At 40.5% G+C, this 19,584-nt stretch overlaps 1 protein-coding gene across 1 annotated transcript; it reads left to right on the forward strand.

Moving 5' to 3' along the window:
- Positions 1-6,383: 6,383 nt before the first annotated feature.
- Positions 6,384-17,760, forward strand: FGF23 (fibroblast growth factor 23). The gene is made up of 4 exons (XM_073621250.1): positions 6,384-6,671; positions 12,407-12,535; positions 14,093-14,196; positions 16,618-17,760. Exons 1-4 carry the CDS (start codon positions 6,572-6,574, stop codon positions 17,050-17,052), a joined length of 768 nt encoding a protein of 255 aa, XP_073477351.1. The 5' UTR covers positions 6,384-6,571; the 3' UTR covers positions 17,053-17,760.
- Positions 17,761-19,584: the final 1,824 nt, after the last annotated feature.

Raw genomic sequence — 19,584 nt, forward strand, 5'->3', positions numbered from 1 at the left:
AGGAGGCGGGACATCCGATGACAGTGGTCGCCAGGCGTCACAGCGGGAGTTACCCGCTCTGTGTGATCCGGTGTCTTGCCGAGAATGTTCCCTCGGCGGATAAGTTCCCCCCTGTACTGCGCAGGCGCAGCGCCTGCGCAGTACATACTACTCTCAGCCGCCGGAGATAGCCGAAGCTCAAATGCTTCAATCAGCTGTACACGGCGCCTGCGCTCTGTGTCCAGGTTCCTTCCCCACCATCCAAGTGGACCTAGAGGGGGAATCTAAAAGTGCCGAGCGCAGCGAGGCCGTGCCCGAAGCGTGGCGAGCGAAGCGAGCCCGCGAGGGGCCCTCTTCCAGGCGCCGTGTACAGCTGATTTTCAGCTGTTGTGCTTCGGCTATTTCCGCCGATACCTACTGCGCAGGCGCAGTAGAGGGGGGAACTTATACGCCGAGTGGAACTTTCTCGGCAGAACACCGGCGGCTATTCCCCATGCACTGATCAGGCTGCATAGAGGGGGGAGGGGGCACTCTGAGGCTGCATGGAGGGGGCACTCTGAGGCTGCATAGAGGGGGGAGGGGGCACTCTAAGGCTGCATAGAGGGGGAGGGGGCACTCTGAGGCTGCATGGAGGGGGCACTCTGAGGCTGCATGGAGGGGGGAGGGGGCACTCTGAGGCTGCATAGAGGGGGGAGGGGGCACTCTGAGGCTGCATGGAGGGGGCACTCTGAGGCTGCATGGAGGGGGCACTCTGAGGCTGCATGGAGGGGGCACTCTGAGGCTGCATGGAGGGAGCACTCTGAGGTTGCATGGAGGGAGCACTCTGAGGCTGCATGGAGGGGGCACTCTGGTGAGGCTGCATGGAGGGGGCACTCTGGTGAGGCTGCATGGAGGGGGCACTCTAGGTGAGGCTGCATGGAGGGGGCACTCTAGGTGAGGCTGCATGGAGGGGGCACTTTGGTGAGGCTGCATGAAGGGGGCACTCTGGTGAGGCTGCATGGAGGGGGCACTCTGGTGAGAAGGCACTCTGGTGAGGCTGCATGGAGGGAGTACTCTGGTGAGGCTGCATGGAGGGAGCACTCTGGTGAGGCTGCATGGAGGGGGCACTCTGGTGAGGCTGCATGGAGGGGGCACTCTGGTGAGGCTGCATGGAGGGGGCACTCTGGTGAGGCTGCATTGAGGGGCACACTGGTAAAACTGTATTGAGGCTGCATTGAGGGGCACTGGTGAGGCTGCATTGATGGGCACTTTTCAGGCTGCATTAATGGGCACTGATCAGGCTGTATTCATGGGCACTGGTGAAGCTGCATTCATGGTGAGGCTGCACTGATTGGCACTGGTGAGGCTGCACTGATTGGTACTGGTGAGGCTGCATTGATGGGTACTGATGAGGGCTTTTTTTAACATAGACTCTCAAATGGGCACAGAGAGGACCTGCACACTCAGGCAACGTCATTATGTGTTGCGCCACGTGTCTCCGCGCACAGGGCCTGCTGCAAAACCTTCTAGATCTACCGTCCCGGATAGGGCAAAGGTCACCACTTCCCTCCAAGTACCTCCCTCACCTCGGCAAACAGTTCCCAAAATGGCGGAAGAGGGGAGGACACACCAGCCAGCCAGCCACCCACCCACAGCAGGGCCAGGGTGCCAGCCAACCACCCACGGTGACCCACCCACAGTGGGGCCAGGGTGCGTGCCACCCAACCACCCAAGGTGACCCACCCACAGCAAGGCCAGGGTACCAGCCACCCACCCACAGTGACCCACCCACACCAGAGAGCCAGCCAGCCACCCACAGGAGCCAGCCACAGAGGATGCGGGAGCCAGCCAACCACAGAGGATGTGGGAACCAGCCACAGCTACAGTACACATAGTTAAGGTAAGAAGAGCTCTACACAGTGCCAATTTTATTTCTACTTTGTGAGAGGTTTGGGGCAGGGGTGAGAGTCATGGCACAAGGAGGGGGTCCTATGAGGACCAGAGTGAATGAAGGTGTTCACTGTACACTCTGTTAGAAAGAGGCCCCCCTCCAGTTCCCATTATACTCCTTTGTAGTCTCTAATAGGTCCTGGAGGGGGGTCTCTCTCTCTAACAGAGATTCTCTAATGGACACTGTTAGAGAGAGACCCCCCTCCAGGTCCCATAAAAAAAAAAGGCAGAAGTTGTACTTTGTGCAAAATGTAGGGGCGAGGTCAGGGGCAGGCCATGGGCGGGGTTAGGGTGAGTCATGGGCGGGGCCTGACAGGGGGCCCTTGCTTTATTTGGTCCGGGGGCCCTGAGTGTTGTCAGTCCGCCCCTGGACATTCCACGTTTTAAGCACTCTTCCCGTGACACTGTACATTTTCACTCCAAATGCATTAGATAGGAGAGGGGCAGAGTGGAGCTTATGTCCCACTCACCAGCACAGCTATAGCTTGCCACCTCACTCCCAGTAAAAATAGTAGCTCCCACCAGTCCCCTAGTGCAGAACTCTGTTGTTTCTGAGCTTGACTTGGATTCTTCCTTCTGTACCCTTGTTTTCCATACCTTCAGGCTAGGTCCCTGGGTCCCCCATGCCATGATGTCAGTCCCATGCATCAGGGCAGTGATCGCTAGGGAGGGGTTCAAGCTCACCAACCCCCCCACTACCAGGGTAACCATCTCCCATGCCAGGTACCGATCTTTTACTGGCTGGTTGCTATAGCATTCACGTCACTGCACTCGCTACCTGTAGCAATGGCAGTACTCGTTACCTGTAGCAATGGCAATATAGCCGCACCCCCCACCAACTTTGCTGTGAATTTAACCCTTGCATGGTGGCCTTCTTACATCTCCTCTTCATCCCTTTTGTACAAGCCCTGATCAAGATATGCCCTGCATGCACTCCTTTGTATGAAGAACTTCAGACCAGCCACTGAGACAGTTAAAGGAACTTTTTACTGAAAAACTTTGCAGCAAGTACATGCATTTCAACACAGTTTCTTACAGGTCATATATGGCATACTCTCTCTCCTCTACTACCCCAGGTTTCCCGTCCATACCTCTAATGCCCCGTAAACACGGTTGGATTTTCAGACGGAAAATGTTCGATGGGAGCTTTTTGTCAGAAATTCCGACCGTGTAGGCTCCATCGGACATTTTCCATCAGAATTTCCGTCACACAAAATTTGAGAGCTGGTTCTCAAATTTTCGACAACAAAATCCGTTGTCGGAAATTCCGACCGTGTGTACACAATTCCAACGCACAAAGTTCCACGCATGCTCGGAATCAAGCAGAAGAGCAGCACTGGCTATTGAACTTCATTTTTATCGGCTCGTACGTCAATGCGTTCTTGACGTTCGGAATTTCCGTCCAACTTTGTGTGACCGTGTGTATGCAAGACAAGTTTGAGCCAACATCCGTCGGAAAAAAAACATGGATTTTGTTGTCGGAATGTGCGATCGTGTGTACGCGGCATTAGTGTGATAAAGTCCATTGAGTCAGAAAGTCCACTTTATCTTCTGTGGGACCCTGCCTGGGTGCACACAAAGCGGGTTGTTCTCCTTGAGAGAGTCAGCTACATCAGTCAATAGCCCAGCTTACTCTCTTTTCTATGTGTTCCAGCTGGCCTCAGAGCAGAGCCCTCCCCCATTTTTTAGCAACCCAGGGTAGAGAGCAGAGCCCAAAAAGCCAGGAAAACACAGAGCCTATGTTAACCCTTTACTCAGCCCGTGGCGGCCGGCTAGCTGAAGCACAATATAAATAGCCCAAAGTACCCATGAGTCAGCAATAAACAGTGGTTTATCAAAATTACAAAACATTGTTTTATTTTGCCCTACACTGTAAGCAGCACCCTACAACATTCAAGCTTTTGCTTCAACATCTCTTTCTGCCAGAGTCTGGTGTCCAGGCTGCAGACAACATGACAGTTCCATGACATCTAATTCTCATCTAGGGATAATATCACACTAGTGATCCTGTCACTGGTGACATTTCACAAGTTACAGGATTACTAACTTATCACATACCTCTGTTCTTTAGTAGTTGGGATAGCGAGTAGTCACTCTCTTGCTAGAAATGCTAGAGAGGGAGATTCAGCAGGCTTGCAGACCAGCAAGGCAGCGATTCCATAGAGGTAGAACAAGGGCAGAACATACAGGCTAGAGAACAAGGGTTCTGTGGAAACCCAGGTTTCCTCCAGAGGTTGCTAGGAGTTCCTCCAGGGGTTGCTAATTGACCCCTCCATTTAATAGTGCAAAGTTTCAGGGCCCAATGTCACTTGGCTAAGCCAGCTGCATGACACCAAATAATATAGCTGTCTGTAAGGGGCATTCTTCCCACTGTTCACCAATGTAAGGGGCATTTGTCTACTGACCCCTAATGAATTAGTATTAGCAAGGGTTCTCTGAGACCTGAAAATTATGTCAAGGGTTCAGCTGGGGTAAAAAGGTTAAGAAAGGCTGCTCTACTAGTTGATTCTGTTGCTGGTGATTTTTTGCCAGTAGCAGAATTGCCCATGTGACATCAGCCTTAGGTCTACTTAGTTTTATTTTCTTTGCAGCGTGTGTGTGTGCCAATATCTTCACTTAGTACTTTTGGAATTATTGAAGCATTGGAATTCCCCTATAACATTATTTTCAGAATATGTCAAGGTCAAACCTTTCAGTAACTCCCAACATTTACTTATGCTGACTTTAGATTGATTTTTAGGTGATGGATGGCAGTATCCAGCGGGATTTGGAAATCTATGGGACAGTGCTGCTGTCCCTAGTACATTTTATCATTACAAGGATCAGAGGACTCTGCAGTTTTGCAAACTCATGATGTGAAGTAGAGGTGGTACACGTGTGATCCGAGGACTTTGTGTGACTCTCAGAGATTGCAATCTCTGCTCGGCATGTCACTCAATCCCGGTGTTAAATAACCATTACACAGATGTCATATCCACTGACCTGACAAAACCAATCTACAGACACTTTTATTGAGAGATAAATGTGTTCCCGATAGGTGCAATAGAGTATGTGCATTATACAAGTGATCATATATTCACCAGTTATTGATACCTTTAAATATTTCAAAGAATTGTAGTACTGACTATTTCACATTTTTTAAATACTTGCCTCTAAATTAGATGTAATCCATAACTGAATGATATTTAATTTGCTAAAGTGCTGGGTATCATAAACAACTGCCTGTTATGCATATTTACATTGGTCCAGCTTGGACAAGGTGGAGAGGAGGAGCGGTGATGTCATGATCTCCTCCACATCCAATTGGAGAAAACTTGTTTTCATTGAATAAAATACAAGGCTTTCTCTGAAGGCAGTTGGGAAAGTTGCTTGGCACAGGACTTGAAAGATCACTGCATTACTGCACAGTTGTGGAAGGGATCTACAACTAGGGCTAGCCAAGGGACCAGAAAGTATAAAGTCAGACCTAGGCCAGTGAAAAAACTTTACACTACAAATAGTATAAAGTAAGGCAGGTAAACCCTGCCAGATATAGCATACCCGTAGCTAGGACAATCCCTTTATGTAGACCTGACTGGTAGGTGATTGAGTCACACACTAACCTGGGCAAAGTTAAAGTATATTAAAAACCAAAAAACAAACATGTAATATACAGTCCTTAGGTGTGATTATTTTTTTTTCCGTAGACAACTTTTTCCCTTTTTTTTAACTGGTGATCCAGGCCAATAACACCTGTTTTAGGGTGGTTTTGCTCATACTTCCACTGTACCAATTGAGGTGCAACATAGCCACCCTTGGACAGCAGCATCCTATCAAACAACAACCTGTGGAGAGGGTAGTGTTAGATGGCCAAGTAGATTTGGATATACTTTATATTGTAAGTAACTAACAAATTAAAAACGAATGTCAGCTAAGCGTTTTTAAGCAGGTACAGCAAGTTTTTGTTCTCCTTTTAGTGGCACAAGTGGCTATAAAACTCCAAGCTGGCGGTTGGCAACCCATCGATCATGATCTACCCACCTCACTGAGCCATTCCTCTTGCCAGAAACCATGACAATATGAAAAACAGTTAGCAATAAACACAAAATACTGATGTGCAGTTATCTTGTGGACCATGTGGGTGGAAAGTTTGTCTACAAAGAAATAGCTATGATTGAAATGTATTTAGAAGGTCAAGGTCTAAATGATGGATAACATACCAGTACGTGTGACCTGACCCATAGGTGTTTGTTTGTTTTTTTAAAGTGTTTTTTTCCACACTCTGCTTATCATCAAGGTTGACATAGATGTGCTACATCTAAAAACAGCCGGCGCATTTGCAATGCATGGATTCTGTACGTCACCCCCTGTGTGTGCGTGTGTCTTTGCTCGTAAAGTAAGAATTATTGCACAAAAGGTAAGCAAAGTTTATTCAACTTTTCAGTCTCTGTTTTTTTTCTCCTTTTTTACAACATTTAGTTGATCAGTAATCAGACTAACACCATGCCAGTTCATGGTAATAGACAAAATGTGTCTAGTTTTAGGCTTAAGCAAGTGCAAATTTACTCGCAGAGTAGCATTGTGGAATTATCTAAGCATTTTTCTTTAGATTCGTTATTAGCAGATTCATTGTAATTTTAAATGAGACATTAATCTGGACTGATTTTGAAAATATTGGATAACTATGGACATTGGACAAGATGAACCTCTTGAACTTTCTGTGGACTTGCACATGATGAATGCTATGGAAATCTACTTGAATCCGGAAATGACTGGATTAGACAGTAAGTGTTTTTGATGCTCGAACATTTTCTTTAATATTTGTTGATCCTTGGTGCCATTATCATGTCTGTTGGCTTATAGTTTGGGATGATTAGTTTAAAAGGAGCAAAGGTGCCCAAAGGTATGAGATGACAGAATACCAACCACTAAATCTTTAGTTTGGTCTTTAACACACACGGCATTATCTAATAAGTATGCATTTTTCAAGTACAGGTGTCCATAGTGTTGGTCTAATCTCAGTGGAAAATTATTTTATTTGGTTTGGAAAATCTCATCAGTCCAATTAATCCTTCCCCATAGTTCAGTTGGCCAAAAAATGTCTGTAAAGGTCACAGAGTGGCTTTAGTAAAGTAGTTGTCTTCTGGCCCAACAATAATTGGCCATCCTGGTTATTTCATACCTGTGAGACATTTAAAGAGAACCTGTCTGCCCATATAGGCATGTGACACGAGACATTTTTTATTATCTTTATTAACTAGAAAACCCTTCTCTATGTGCCCACCTTTAAAGCTAGTTTCACTTTGTTACTATGGGAAGGACTTCCAAAATTTTAGGACTAAGACCCATTCTTCGGCAACTGCCCATTTCAATGAATTTGCCAGTTTTGGCCACTGAGGCACTCACATTTGACAGGGGTGACAGATGTCTCAAAGTCAGGAAAGTCAAGTTCATAGTAACATGATGGAACCAAGATCAAAGATAATAGGTATTAGTAAGGACCTTGTAAAGCTCTTAGGAGTTCTACAAAAACATGTAATAAGTTTATAGTGGCTGACAGGTCTGCTTTAGGTTTTCTGCCAGACCAGTTTGTGGTTCAAATAGCTGATCAATTTAGAGGAAAATGTTTTTCTATATGTTTATATATGTTTCCTTAACTTAGTTGGATCTTTAAAACCAGAATATGCAGGTAGTCAATCACCTACAGTAGTCAATCACCACTATGATCTACTAAAAAATTTGATTTGATTTTTTTAAATTGAAAGTACGCACTTCATGGCAGATATATGGTCTCCTTATAAAATCCTAGTTGCCTGGTTTCAAATCCTGAACCATGCAACAACACTCAGCTACAGACAGGCAGCCAATATTCAGTTAACATGTTCAGATCAGGTCGGCAGTGGTAGTATTTCTATCATGACAGGTGCACTTTAACATTCATTCATATAATTTAAAAGGAAACTTTACAAAAAACTAACGTTCCAACTTTAGACAGTTGTTGCCAGGTTGAACCATACACTTGTTGCCTAAATTATGCATTGGACTTTTGGTGGAGAAATAGCTGTATATGAGTTCCAAGCTTTACCTGCCTTCATTGGCCATTTTTAGATGTTTCATTTAGTCTTACACTTACATTTTTTTACATTTGGTTATATAAAGTTCACAAGGAGCGCTGAGACTCCTTTTTCAGTAGATAGAAAGAGGAAAGAGGCTGACTCAATTTTATGTAGCCTGTTGCATTAAATGTTCTAGGCATTTTATTGTGGTAATCGCAATTTAGTTTCCAATATTTCATTGAAGGGTATAAGCACATCTTGTTTCCCATGCAGAGAGCTACAATGTTTGCCCATTATAACATTATATTGAAATACTAATTCTGAAAGAATTTTGGTAGGTTTTAAATACCCACAGCATAAATTAAATATTACCAATAAACTAATTGGTGAAAGGTCTTTCTGTCTCTGACTCACCTTTTTTTTGGTAGGGGGGCGATAGCCTAATGCCCTGTACGCACGGGCGGACTTTTCGGCAACAAAGGTCCGACAGTCTTTCTGACGGACTTTCGACGGACTTTTGACGAACTTCCGACGGACTTTCGAACGAACGGACTTGCCTACACACGATCACACCAAAGTCCAACGGATTTGTACGTGATGACGTACGACCGGACTAAAATAAGGACGTTCATAGCCAGTAGCCAATAGTTGCCCTAGCGTCGGTTTTCGTCCGTCGGACTAGCATACAGACGAGCGGATTTTTTGATAGGAACTGAGTCCGGCGGAGTTCTGATGTAAAGATTTGAAAAATGTTCCAAATCTAAAGTCGGTCAGATTTTCGACAGAAACAGTCCACTGAAGGTCCGATTAGGCCCACACAGGGTCGGATAGTCCGCCGGATTCGGTCCGTCGGACCAGTTCGGTCGAAAAGTCTGCTCATGTGTACACAGCATTTGAGCCAAAAAATTCCAACCTGGCTCAGAAGCCAGGCAGCCTCACTGTTATCCAATAAATAGGTGCAAGATACAAAAATGCCTTTGTATATTTGTGTTGATTGGTCAAGGCTTCATTCCAGCCAGCTACTGCCTAAAGACGATGGCCTAACTGTAGTTGAGAAGGAAGCTTTTCTACTTCAGCACATATGAAACCTGGACAATTCTGTTGTAAATTTGTATAAGACTTTGGATAAAGAGCAGCTGAACATTCTCAAACTGGTGGCCCTCCAGCTGTTGCAGAACTACAATTCCCATGAGGCATTGCAAGACTGACAGTTACAAGCGTGACTCCCATTGGCAGAGGCATGATGGGACTTGTAGTTCCGCAACAGCTGGAGGGCCACAAGTTTGAGACCCCTGCGTTTAAGCTGACCCTTGAAATACATAATAATAAAAAATTAGAATTTACCTTTGGAGTTCTTGTTTTCTTTATATCTTCTGGCTGACCTGGGGTATCCCAGTTGGTCTTCTTGAGTTTACAAGGTTCCTCTTATGGCAAAAGAAGAAGAGACTGGTTAGTTCACTACTGCGGTTGGAGAGGCCAGCTAAGGCTGGAGGCAAATGTGGCCTATAAGCTTGTTAAAGTGGGTGGGGCTAAATAACAGAGGTGCAATTCAAGGCAAAGGTAATTTTTTCTTCTTTATATTCAGTAGATTTACTGATTGGTTAATTTTACTTCTACATCTGGTCATTACACAAAATATAAAAATGTGAACTGGCAAACACTATGTTTTTGCCATTTGGAAATGCAAAATATTAGGGAGCTTATGTATAAAAACATGTGCTAAAAAGAAAAGCTCAGTGAGCTTTTAACAGTAAATTGTACAAGTCATGCTTTTCTAATGGTTGCTGAAAGCTAAAATACATTTACTTGTTAGCACACTTTTCCTAAATAAGACAAACGTGAGTATGCAGATTTTGCATTTTATAGTTGCATAATTAAACTGAAATATAATTAGGAGCATTTTTGCATAGCCCAGTGCCCCAAGTAATAGTAGAGCAGAGATATAATAAATGATGCATCAAACCTACCTTGGCATTGCGCCAAATCATTGCTGCATGTAGGAACAGCTTCAACATACTGTATATATATATATATATATATATATATATATATATATATATATATACACTCACTGGCCACTTTATTAGGTACACCTGTCCAATGGCATCTAGATGTAGTGAAGACAACTTGCTGGAGATTAAACCGAGCATCAGAATGGGGAAGAAATAGAAGGGCAACAGTAACTCAAATAACCGCTCGTTACAACCAAGGTATGCAGAATACCATCTCTGAACCCACAACACTTTGAATCTGGAACATGAAACTGAGGCTACAATTCGCACAGGCTCACCAAAACTGAACAATAGAAGATTGGAAAAACATTGCCTGGTCTGATAAGTCTTGATTTCAGCTGTGACATTCAGATGGTAGGGTCAGAATTTGGCGTAAACTTAATTAAAGCATGGATCCATCCTGCCTTGTATCAACGGTTCAAGCTGGTGGTGGTGGTGTAATGGTGTGGGGGATATTTTCTTGGCACACTTTTTCGTTTAAACACCACGGCCTACCTGAGTATTGTTGCTGACCATGTCCATCCATTTATGACTACAGTGTACCCATCATCTTCTGATGGCTACTTCCAGCAGGAAAATACACCATGTCACAAAGCTCAAATCATCTCACCACTGATATCTTGAACATGATAATGAGGTCACTGTACTCCAATGGCCCCCACAGTCACCAGATATCAACCCAATAGAACACTTTTGGGATATAGTGGGACGGGAGATTCGCATCATGGATGTGCAGCCAACAAATCTGCAGCAACTGCGTGATGCTATCATTTCAGTTCTGAAGGCAAAAGGGGGTCCAACCCAGTAGTAGCAAGGTGTACCTAATAAAGTGGCCGGTGAGTGTGTAGAAAGATAGATGGACTTTAAATGATGAGTAAAGCATTGTAATTGTCCTCTGAAAATCTGCAAGAAATCCATTTGTATTATCTATAAAAGATGTCTATTAAAGTGAATAAAATTCTAATGAAGATTTTAGATAGATAGATAGATAGATAGATAGATAGATAGATAGATAGATAGATAGATAGATAGATAGATAGATAGATAGATAGATAGATAGATAGATAGTGCAGAATAAAAAAATTGTAATTTGACATAATTTAAAAATTTTAGTTGAACAGGTTTTTTTTTTTTTTTATTACCATTGGTTATTATGGCATTGCTAGTTTAAATAAAGTCATCATTTCAGGTTACACACTTTTGTCCTAATAATGCTTTTCCACATCTACATAAGGGCCATAAGGGCTCTTGGGAATAACACTGCAGACTACAATGTAATCTTGTGCTTTACAAGTGGATAATCTTTGAAAGGTTTCATTTTCTGTCAAGTGACTGCCCTCTAGATGTTAAAAACAAAACTGGAGCATTTTCTTCTCACTTTGAACTTTAACCATATTTAAACTGTATGTTCTATCAGAAAAGTAAAGTTAAGAAAAAAAGGAAAATAAATCTAGAAAAAAATGTTAAAAATGAACACCAACTGCCGTTTTTATGTTCTACTACGTCAAAATAGATTTTAAGTTCTACTATCCAAGATCATTTGATGAAACCATTTGTAGAGTTTTGTGGAATAAGAGATTGTGGAATAATAATCCATTTTGTCTAGTACTTAATATAGAACAGTAAAAATGCTAAATCTTCACCAAAGACAAGATAAAGCAAAAAAAAAAAATATATATATATATACCGTATATATATATATATATATATATATATATATATATATATATATATATATATATATATATATATATATATATAATTTACATTTTTGGTATCTTTCTATATTTTAGTTTTATTTGACAATAAGAACTTTATAATAATAGTGGCTATAATCAGAATTTAGTTTTTACATTTTAATATATTTTATACAAGCTTATATCTTACGTTGATACATTTTTGTTTATATAAACAATAGTTTTAAAGCAGTTATACTATTTTTGTGTAAATTAATATTCATTTTATAGAAACTTCAAATATTTTATTGAAAAACAATTTAGTAGGAAAAGATAACATTTATTTGGTAATAACATTATAAAACTGGATATAATAGAAAAAAAAACGTGATTGAGAAGTAATAAAGAGTAATAAAAAAAGTAACAATGATCTTTATTCCCCAAGGGCATACACGTGAATTCCCTTTCCTTAAGTATTTTATGTCTCAGGGCTCTCTTAAATTTCTGCTGTTAAGACAAAAAAAGGATGTTCTTAATAAGCTTTTCCTGTGTGATGTCACGGAGTTGTTAGCCTTTATATATAGTGCAAAAAAGTTGGGAAGCATCTGAATCTCAGAGCAAGAGGACAGAAGTCAGATCAGATTACACTAGCATCTCCCCCAAGCAAGACAAAAAAGAGGCATGTCCAGCACCAAACTAGGCAATAGGTTGGGGCTTTTCATATTTGCCCTGTCTAGTCTAAAGGTCAGTCTTGCCTTTCCTAATTCCTCTCCAGTAATCAATTCTGGATGGGGGACTCCAGACAGACTAATGCACCTGTACACAGCGACAGAATGGAACAGCTTCCACCTGCAGATCAATCACGATGGGCGAATTGATGGATCCCCACATCAAACCATATACAGTAAGTTTGATTATGACAAAATATGTGACGTGGAAAAAATTGTGACTGAACAATTGCAATCATTTTCATAAGAGACAATATCAGAAATTTTAAGAAAACCAGTAATGTAAAAATATGTAGGCTGCCAATAATGACCACTCCTGACAATGTTGTTTGACTGGCTGTCATAACTGCTGCTCCGGTTTTGCTACATTGGGGTTCATTTCCTGAAAGCAAATAGGCTGTGCACTTTGCAAAGACATTTTCTCTTAACTTAATGAATGAAGTGAAGACCTGCTGACTTTCAACATCCAATTGTGTGCAAGCAAAAGCACAGTTTTTTATATTTTCCTTGCATACCATTGGGTATTCTTTGCAAAGTGAATATTCAACAAATCCACTTAGCAGCTAAGTGAAAATTCCCTTGCAAATTGAAAGTTCCCTTGCAAAGTGAACAGCCTTTTTCCCTTTAGTAAATCAATTTAAAAATCATCAATAAATCGCTACAAAGATTAGAAATTTTGATTTTTCTCTGTCTTTCTCATTTGTTGTATGTGTGTTCTGTGACTCTGCTGTACTGAAGCTCAAGACAGCATTTTTAGAAGGAGCCCAGCCTTGGCAACACACATATTTTTCTCCAGTGAAAGCTGAAATTTATTGCAAAACTGAAGACAAAAACAGTTAAAAAAAGTTTAAATTGCTGCTAACATTTTTTTTTTTTGCAACTTTATAACAGTAACCGAGCAATTACAATTTCGACATTTTAAGGTAGCTTAGATAGGTCTTCAATTTTTTAAACTACTTTTACTAACTGTCCTATTGAATTAGGGTTGTAGAGAATTTATCAAGAACTCATTTATGATGATTGAGCTCATTGAAACTATATTTGTTTCAATCATTTAATCCAGTGGAAAGGAAATATATTTATTTTAAGTTTCTCTGCCCATGATTGGGTATTAAAAATGAACACAGGCATTCCAGACTTAATAAAAAATGTACTCCAAATGAATCCCACTACACCCAAAGGGAGATTTTGCATGTTGCAGAGTGTATATTGTAAATCTCTGGAATACCGTGTCTATGTGAATTTACATATTTCACTGACAGCTGTAAATCCCATGGTCAGTTATAGATACCTATAGTAAGGAGAATATAAATAATAAATACACAAAAATTAAGTACATTGGATACATAGTTGAAAATCCTGTGCAAGAATATATGATAATATAGAATATTGTTTACAAAGTTGAATATGTCTCTGCCCTGTTTTAAAAAATATATTTAAAAGAAAAAGTCAATGAGGTTGATTTTTAAAGGAGTTAGTTGCTTATTTAATCATCTTTGTAGGGAAACAAAAAAAATGAACTAAAAGACCTGAAAAATTTGTAGGAAATGTTGAACAATAATTTTAAAGCATGTGAGGCTCCGAACATGGCTGTTTAAAAATCGACAATTTAAGAAAAAATTTTTGTTAATATTGGAAAGCACAACTACAAAAATATTTTAAAAAAAAATACTTTAAATTGTACCAGAAAATAAGATTTTCTTTCTTTCATCGTGACTTCTTTTCTCCTAAAGGTGCATTAATGATTAAATCAGAATCTGCTGGTAAAGTTGTCATCACTGGTGTCAAAAGTGGCCGATACTTATGTATGGACAGTTTCGGAAATGCTTTTGGATCTGTAAGTATTAAAGCAGTAGTCATATACTATAAAATGGACAATGTGTCAATGCTAACCATATAGACACAATTATTTTTTAATTGTCTTTTATTTTATGGAAGAAAATATGTTATAAGCATTGTTACAGCACCATGGACAGTTGCTGTAATTATAGAAACAACAATGTATTTGGTAGGTAACTTCAGTACCGCAAAAAGAAGTCCAGCGAACACAACCCTAATGGCATCTATCGTAACTTAGTGACAGGAATATTATTCATTAAAACCCTCAATCAGCTCTGGACCAGGTTCTAGCAGTTTAGAGTATAAACATATATAGGGTACATTCTAATATTCTTGTGCACAAAAGTTTAGAAATGCAACCATTTAGAGTGCCTGGTCTCATGCATATTCTTACCAACCATACTGCTTGATTAGTGATTAAAAATAATTAGACTTCTGTACTTGCAACAGGAAAGTTTACATACATTTTCCCACATACATATCAACAATTCCCACATTATGAAGACTATCACACCATCTCTTACCATCTGAATCCAAAAAAAAACCCCATAACTAACATTGCCTAGACCACAAAGAAGGGGCAGAATATGATGGTCATCTTTCCCCATCCCCTTCTCCTGTCAAGCTTAAATGCATCAGCTACAGCAGTGGTTCTCAACCCTGTCCTCAAGTACCCCAACAGGCCATGTTTTGGGAATTTCTCTTAGATAAAATAGCTGTCCAAAATACCAAGTTATTGACCCTGATTTAAAGCACCTGTGCAAGATAAAGGAAAACCTACAAACATGTCCTGTTGGGGGTACTTGAGGACAGGGTTGAGAACCACTGAGCTACAGGACTGGAAGGGGGCAGGATACATATTCAGATACAAGCTGAGCACTTAATTATAAGGAGCCAAATACCAGCATGTAGGTATGTTCTGGAGCTATTTACAATTAATTCTGCCGTGAGTGAATAAGGGGCTAATAAGTACTCATTAATGACAGCCTGTTGGTCTATTGCTTGGATTGACAGGGTGTGTACGTAATGTGATAGGTGTATGTATTTAGTATATTAGGTTGTATGGTGGGGTATCTTCTCTGTACATTGTGCTGTATATGACATAGTTCAGAATATCCCATTTTGTATCCTGTATCCTGTATTTAGGGCTGCTGTTAGAAACTACGGGGCACCATATAGCCTACAACCGAAAATATCAAAAAGATATTTTCATTAAAAATAAAATAACATAACTTACAAAATTCCTGCTAAATGTAAAATATAAAATTGTATTGAATTAATAAATAAAGTTCTGTGTTGCTTCCGATATGAATGAACACAATACTAATCACTCACTGTGTTCATTCAGAAAAGGAAGGGGCTGGTAAATGAAATATTTACCAGCCCCTTCCCTCATGCCCAATCCTGAACACCTCCATCCCTGTGATCCTGCAGCAACCAACAGGAGATGTAAGCTGGCAGCGCTGGAGGGGGGGCACACAGCAGGGGGAATCAGATGAGGACAGGACAGAGAGGGTGATGGGTCTGGCAGGGGGTGCAATTACAGGATGCTCTGTGTGTCTTTCCCTGCAGCAGCTGAAAGCAGGCTGGAGGGGGAGGGGGAAAACTGTCTTCCAACTGCTGCAGGGAGAGACACAGGGGCATTGTTCCTGTAATTGCCCCGCCCGCACTGATCAGCTTCCTGGTTCCCCCTGCTGCCAGGGCCCCCCTGTGTGCCCAGGCCTTATACAGGAGGACTGGTGGTACGCCCTTATCAATGGCCCTGAGCACATTATATATTCCACACTGCTCCACTCTTTGTGCTGGGCTGTTCATTTTATACTGCTTATTATCACTCTTACCATATTATTAGTCATAAATTATTTGTACCACTGGGACTTCCACATTATTTAACAAATGGCCAAACTTTTATTAGTTCGATTAAAAAGTATTTTAAAAGAAAGTATTGTAAGTATATGAAAGTCTCTTCATAGCTGCTTACAAATCCCTCGTCAATGCTCAGACAGAGAGGGGCAGTACTGAGCTCTGCAGAAGTGTACATGTGTCAGCAAAAAATATGCTGGCAGCTTAATATATTGTCCAATCAGCAAGCTGAAGATATGTCAGAGTACTGCAGCAGGTGCAATGAAGGTCCCAGACCTGGTTATGCTTTGTAGTAGGGTTGGGTGGATCGCAACCAACCACCCAGTATTATAAATCCTTTGGCAGGTAAACAGTCCACATATTTGTATTTCAGGGTCATCCTTATCTGTTTGCCTGTTTGCCTGAAGTTTAGCCTTAAAGGGTGATTTTTAGAGATAATCATTATCTGAATTTCTAATATGAATTAAATGACTTTGTAGAAAGCTTAACATAATCAAAAACATATCCTGGAAAAAAAACCCCCGATTAATATTAATTGATGTATACTGTTTACCAGCACTACTTTAGCTATGACGACTGCGTATTCAAGCATGAAACTTTGGAGAATCGTCATGATGTCTACCATTCCCCAAAACACAACTATCTGCTGAGCCTCAAAAAGCCAAAACAGTTTTTCCGCCCAGGAATGGACTTGCCACCTTATTCTCAGTTTTTATCCATGGAGAACACGATTCCTATTACCCGATTTATCACTCCCGAGCCAGTCCGACACACCAGAAGCGCTGAGCTATATCCAGACCCCTGGAGTATTGGTCGAGAAAAGAAGACAACCCTGAATTTTCCAACACCAAAGAATGAACAAGATGTCAGGGCGCATTTTAATCAAGAACCAGTAAGACATAATCAACATGACAAGGTGGACCCTGATGACCCAATAGGTGTCATCAACACTAGGAAGGGCCACCCACGTCAGCCTTACAAAAAAAGATAATATCTTTACCAGCACAAGACCTTCAACCTGTTTCTGAATAGACAAGAACTTGAAGTAAGTATGTCACAGGTTATACTTTGCAGACTGAATATGTCATTAGAGTGCATAAAAGTGACAACTGTTATCCTGTTAAGTCGTTTTCCTGTTTGTAAATTTAAACAGCTCTGAAGTTTCTTCATCCTCCAACATTGGGTTTTGCACAAGCAGTGTCAGAGATTGAAGATAACTTCTGAGCTTCAGTAAGTGCTACCTACATTCATGCATTCTAGAGGCATATTGAGTCTGCAAAGTGTAACCTGTTGTCAGGATCACTTTAGTCAATACCTGCATTAGGTACTATAGCTTAGGAAAAAGTAAAGGGACTAGGTCTGATTGAAGAAGCCATTCTCTGACTCAAGTGTCACAAACTAGACTTATAGACTTAGCTTCACTGCTTTTAAACGAGCCAGGGAATGGCTATCTTCATTAGAGTCTAATTGCAGTTTGGCTTAGTGGCAAAGATCTAATATATATATATATATTTATATTTGTATATATATATATATATATATATATATATATATATATATATATATATATATATATATATATAGGGACACCTCTGCCATGTCTTTCACTTCCTTTAGCGATTCACATCCAATGTGGTACTCCTGCTTCCACCAGATATGTAACAAACAAAAAATTGGAAATGCAATCTCTGTTTCTGTTCAGAAAAATGTTACTTCAATCTTCATGCATATACAAGACTGCACAATTTTGGACAGAAACTCTGTCCTTCATCAACTTGCAACTTGATAAAGGATAGAGTTACTGTCCGAAACTGTGCAGTCTTGTATATGCATGAAGATTGAAGTAAAATTCTTTTGAACAGAAACTGAAACTGCATGTCCAATTTTTTGTTTTATATATATATATATATATATATATATATATATATATATATATATATATATATATATATATATATATATTCATTGGATGGTAAAATTATCAAAGCACTTTGTTATTTTCTGTGCCTTGTAGGTAAAATAGGGGGGAAAAAGGAAAAAAGTAGAATGTAATGCAACATGCCAGGCTAGGAAGTAAACATTTTATCCATTTCCAAATAATAAAATAAGAACTATACTAGTGAAAGCAAAGATATGTTAACATTTTTGCTTTAAAGCAAACCTGTCCTTTTACCATGCAAGGCAGCGACAGGCTCAATTAAACATGGCCACATCAGCAGCACGTAATCAGCTTCTCTTTGCTCCAGGCCTGCTATGGTTTGCCAATAGGAGCAAAGAAAAATATCCAGTACTTCTTGGTATAGAAGCTTGTGGCTGGAATTGGTCAGCTGACTAGCCACCAGAAGAAACCCAACTTATTTTAGCTTTCAAAGCTAAAAGGTAAATATTTAAAATCTCAGCTACTACGTACTAATTTTGTGCAGCATAACTGTTAGTCCACCTTTGCTTTCATTTCTTAGTATGGCTCCACTTTAAAAGAAACAAGTAGTGAGGAAAAAAAAAAAATTATAGGCTACCATTGCTGACCTTTCCGGAAAGTGCTAGTTGCCCGGCAGTCATGCTGACTCTGGCTTCAGTACTTTCTGAGCCATTGACTCAAAAGTATGCAGATCAAGAAATCTGACTTTGAACAGGCTGCTTTATGTTCTGTATGTTTGTTTTGGGCAAGTGACCCAAAAAGTATTATTCAGAGGGAATTTAAAATGGCAGCCTCCACGTTTCTCTACCAACAGGCTTCCTTTAAGGTGTATGCATAGATAAAACTTTTTTCTTTTTTTTTAATCATGGATAGTGTGGTGAAAGATTAGAACCTGTTAAATTTGTATTGTCATCTGTGTTCCTGGGAGGTGGTTTTACTTTCTCTGTTTGTCCAGGTAACAACTGTCACCAAGACAAAAAGCTTTTAGAAAACCAAACTGTAGCGTTATCCGTGGGACAAGAGAAAGGAGTAAATCTGCCAATGGGGATACCTGTCCAGTGACGACTCTCTAAGAGGGAAACCCATATACTGTAGAGATTTTTTCTCACTTGCTGTTATGGGGATACCTGTCCAGTGACGACTCTCTAAGAGGGAAACCCATATACTGTAGAGATTTTTTCTCACTTGCTGTTACGTGTCCAGGACAGGAAGTGAAGAAAAATCACACCAAAGGAACACAGATAGGATTTTAACCTTCTTCTACTAAATTAAAAAATAAAGGAAAGATTCTGTGCCATACATACACTGAACAACGTTTTGGCAGAGATCTGGTATCACAAAACAGTTTAGATACTGTATATTTTATTCACAATTTGATATATGTAAAGTGCAAAACCAACACAGACTGGTTTTGCTACTTACACAAAATAAATACCATACAGAGAATCTGAAATTGTGAAATCCATTGTTTAATGGAAGCAAATTGCATGGAAGAAAAATATTTGGGTGCTGCTTTTGGCTCTGCCTGAGCCACTCAAAGGAACTTATGCATAACATTTCTGAAAGGAATAAAGGTATTTAAAAAAAAAGCAACATATCAGATCC

Source organism: Aquarana catesbeiana, linkage group LG03 (genome assembly GCF_042186555.1).
Source record: "Aquarana catesbeiana isolate 2022-GZ linkage group LG03, ASM4218655v1, whole genome shotgun sequence".
Lineage (NCBI taxonomy): Eukaryota > Metazoa > Chordata > Amphibia > Anura > Ranidae > Aquarana > Aquarana catesbeiana.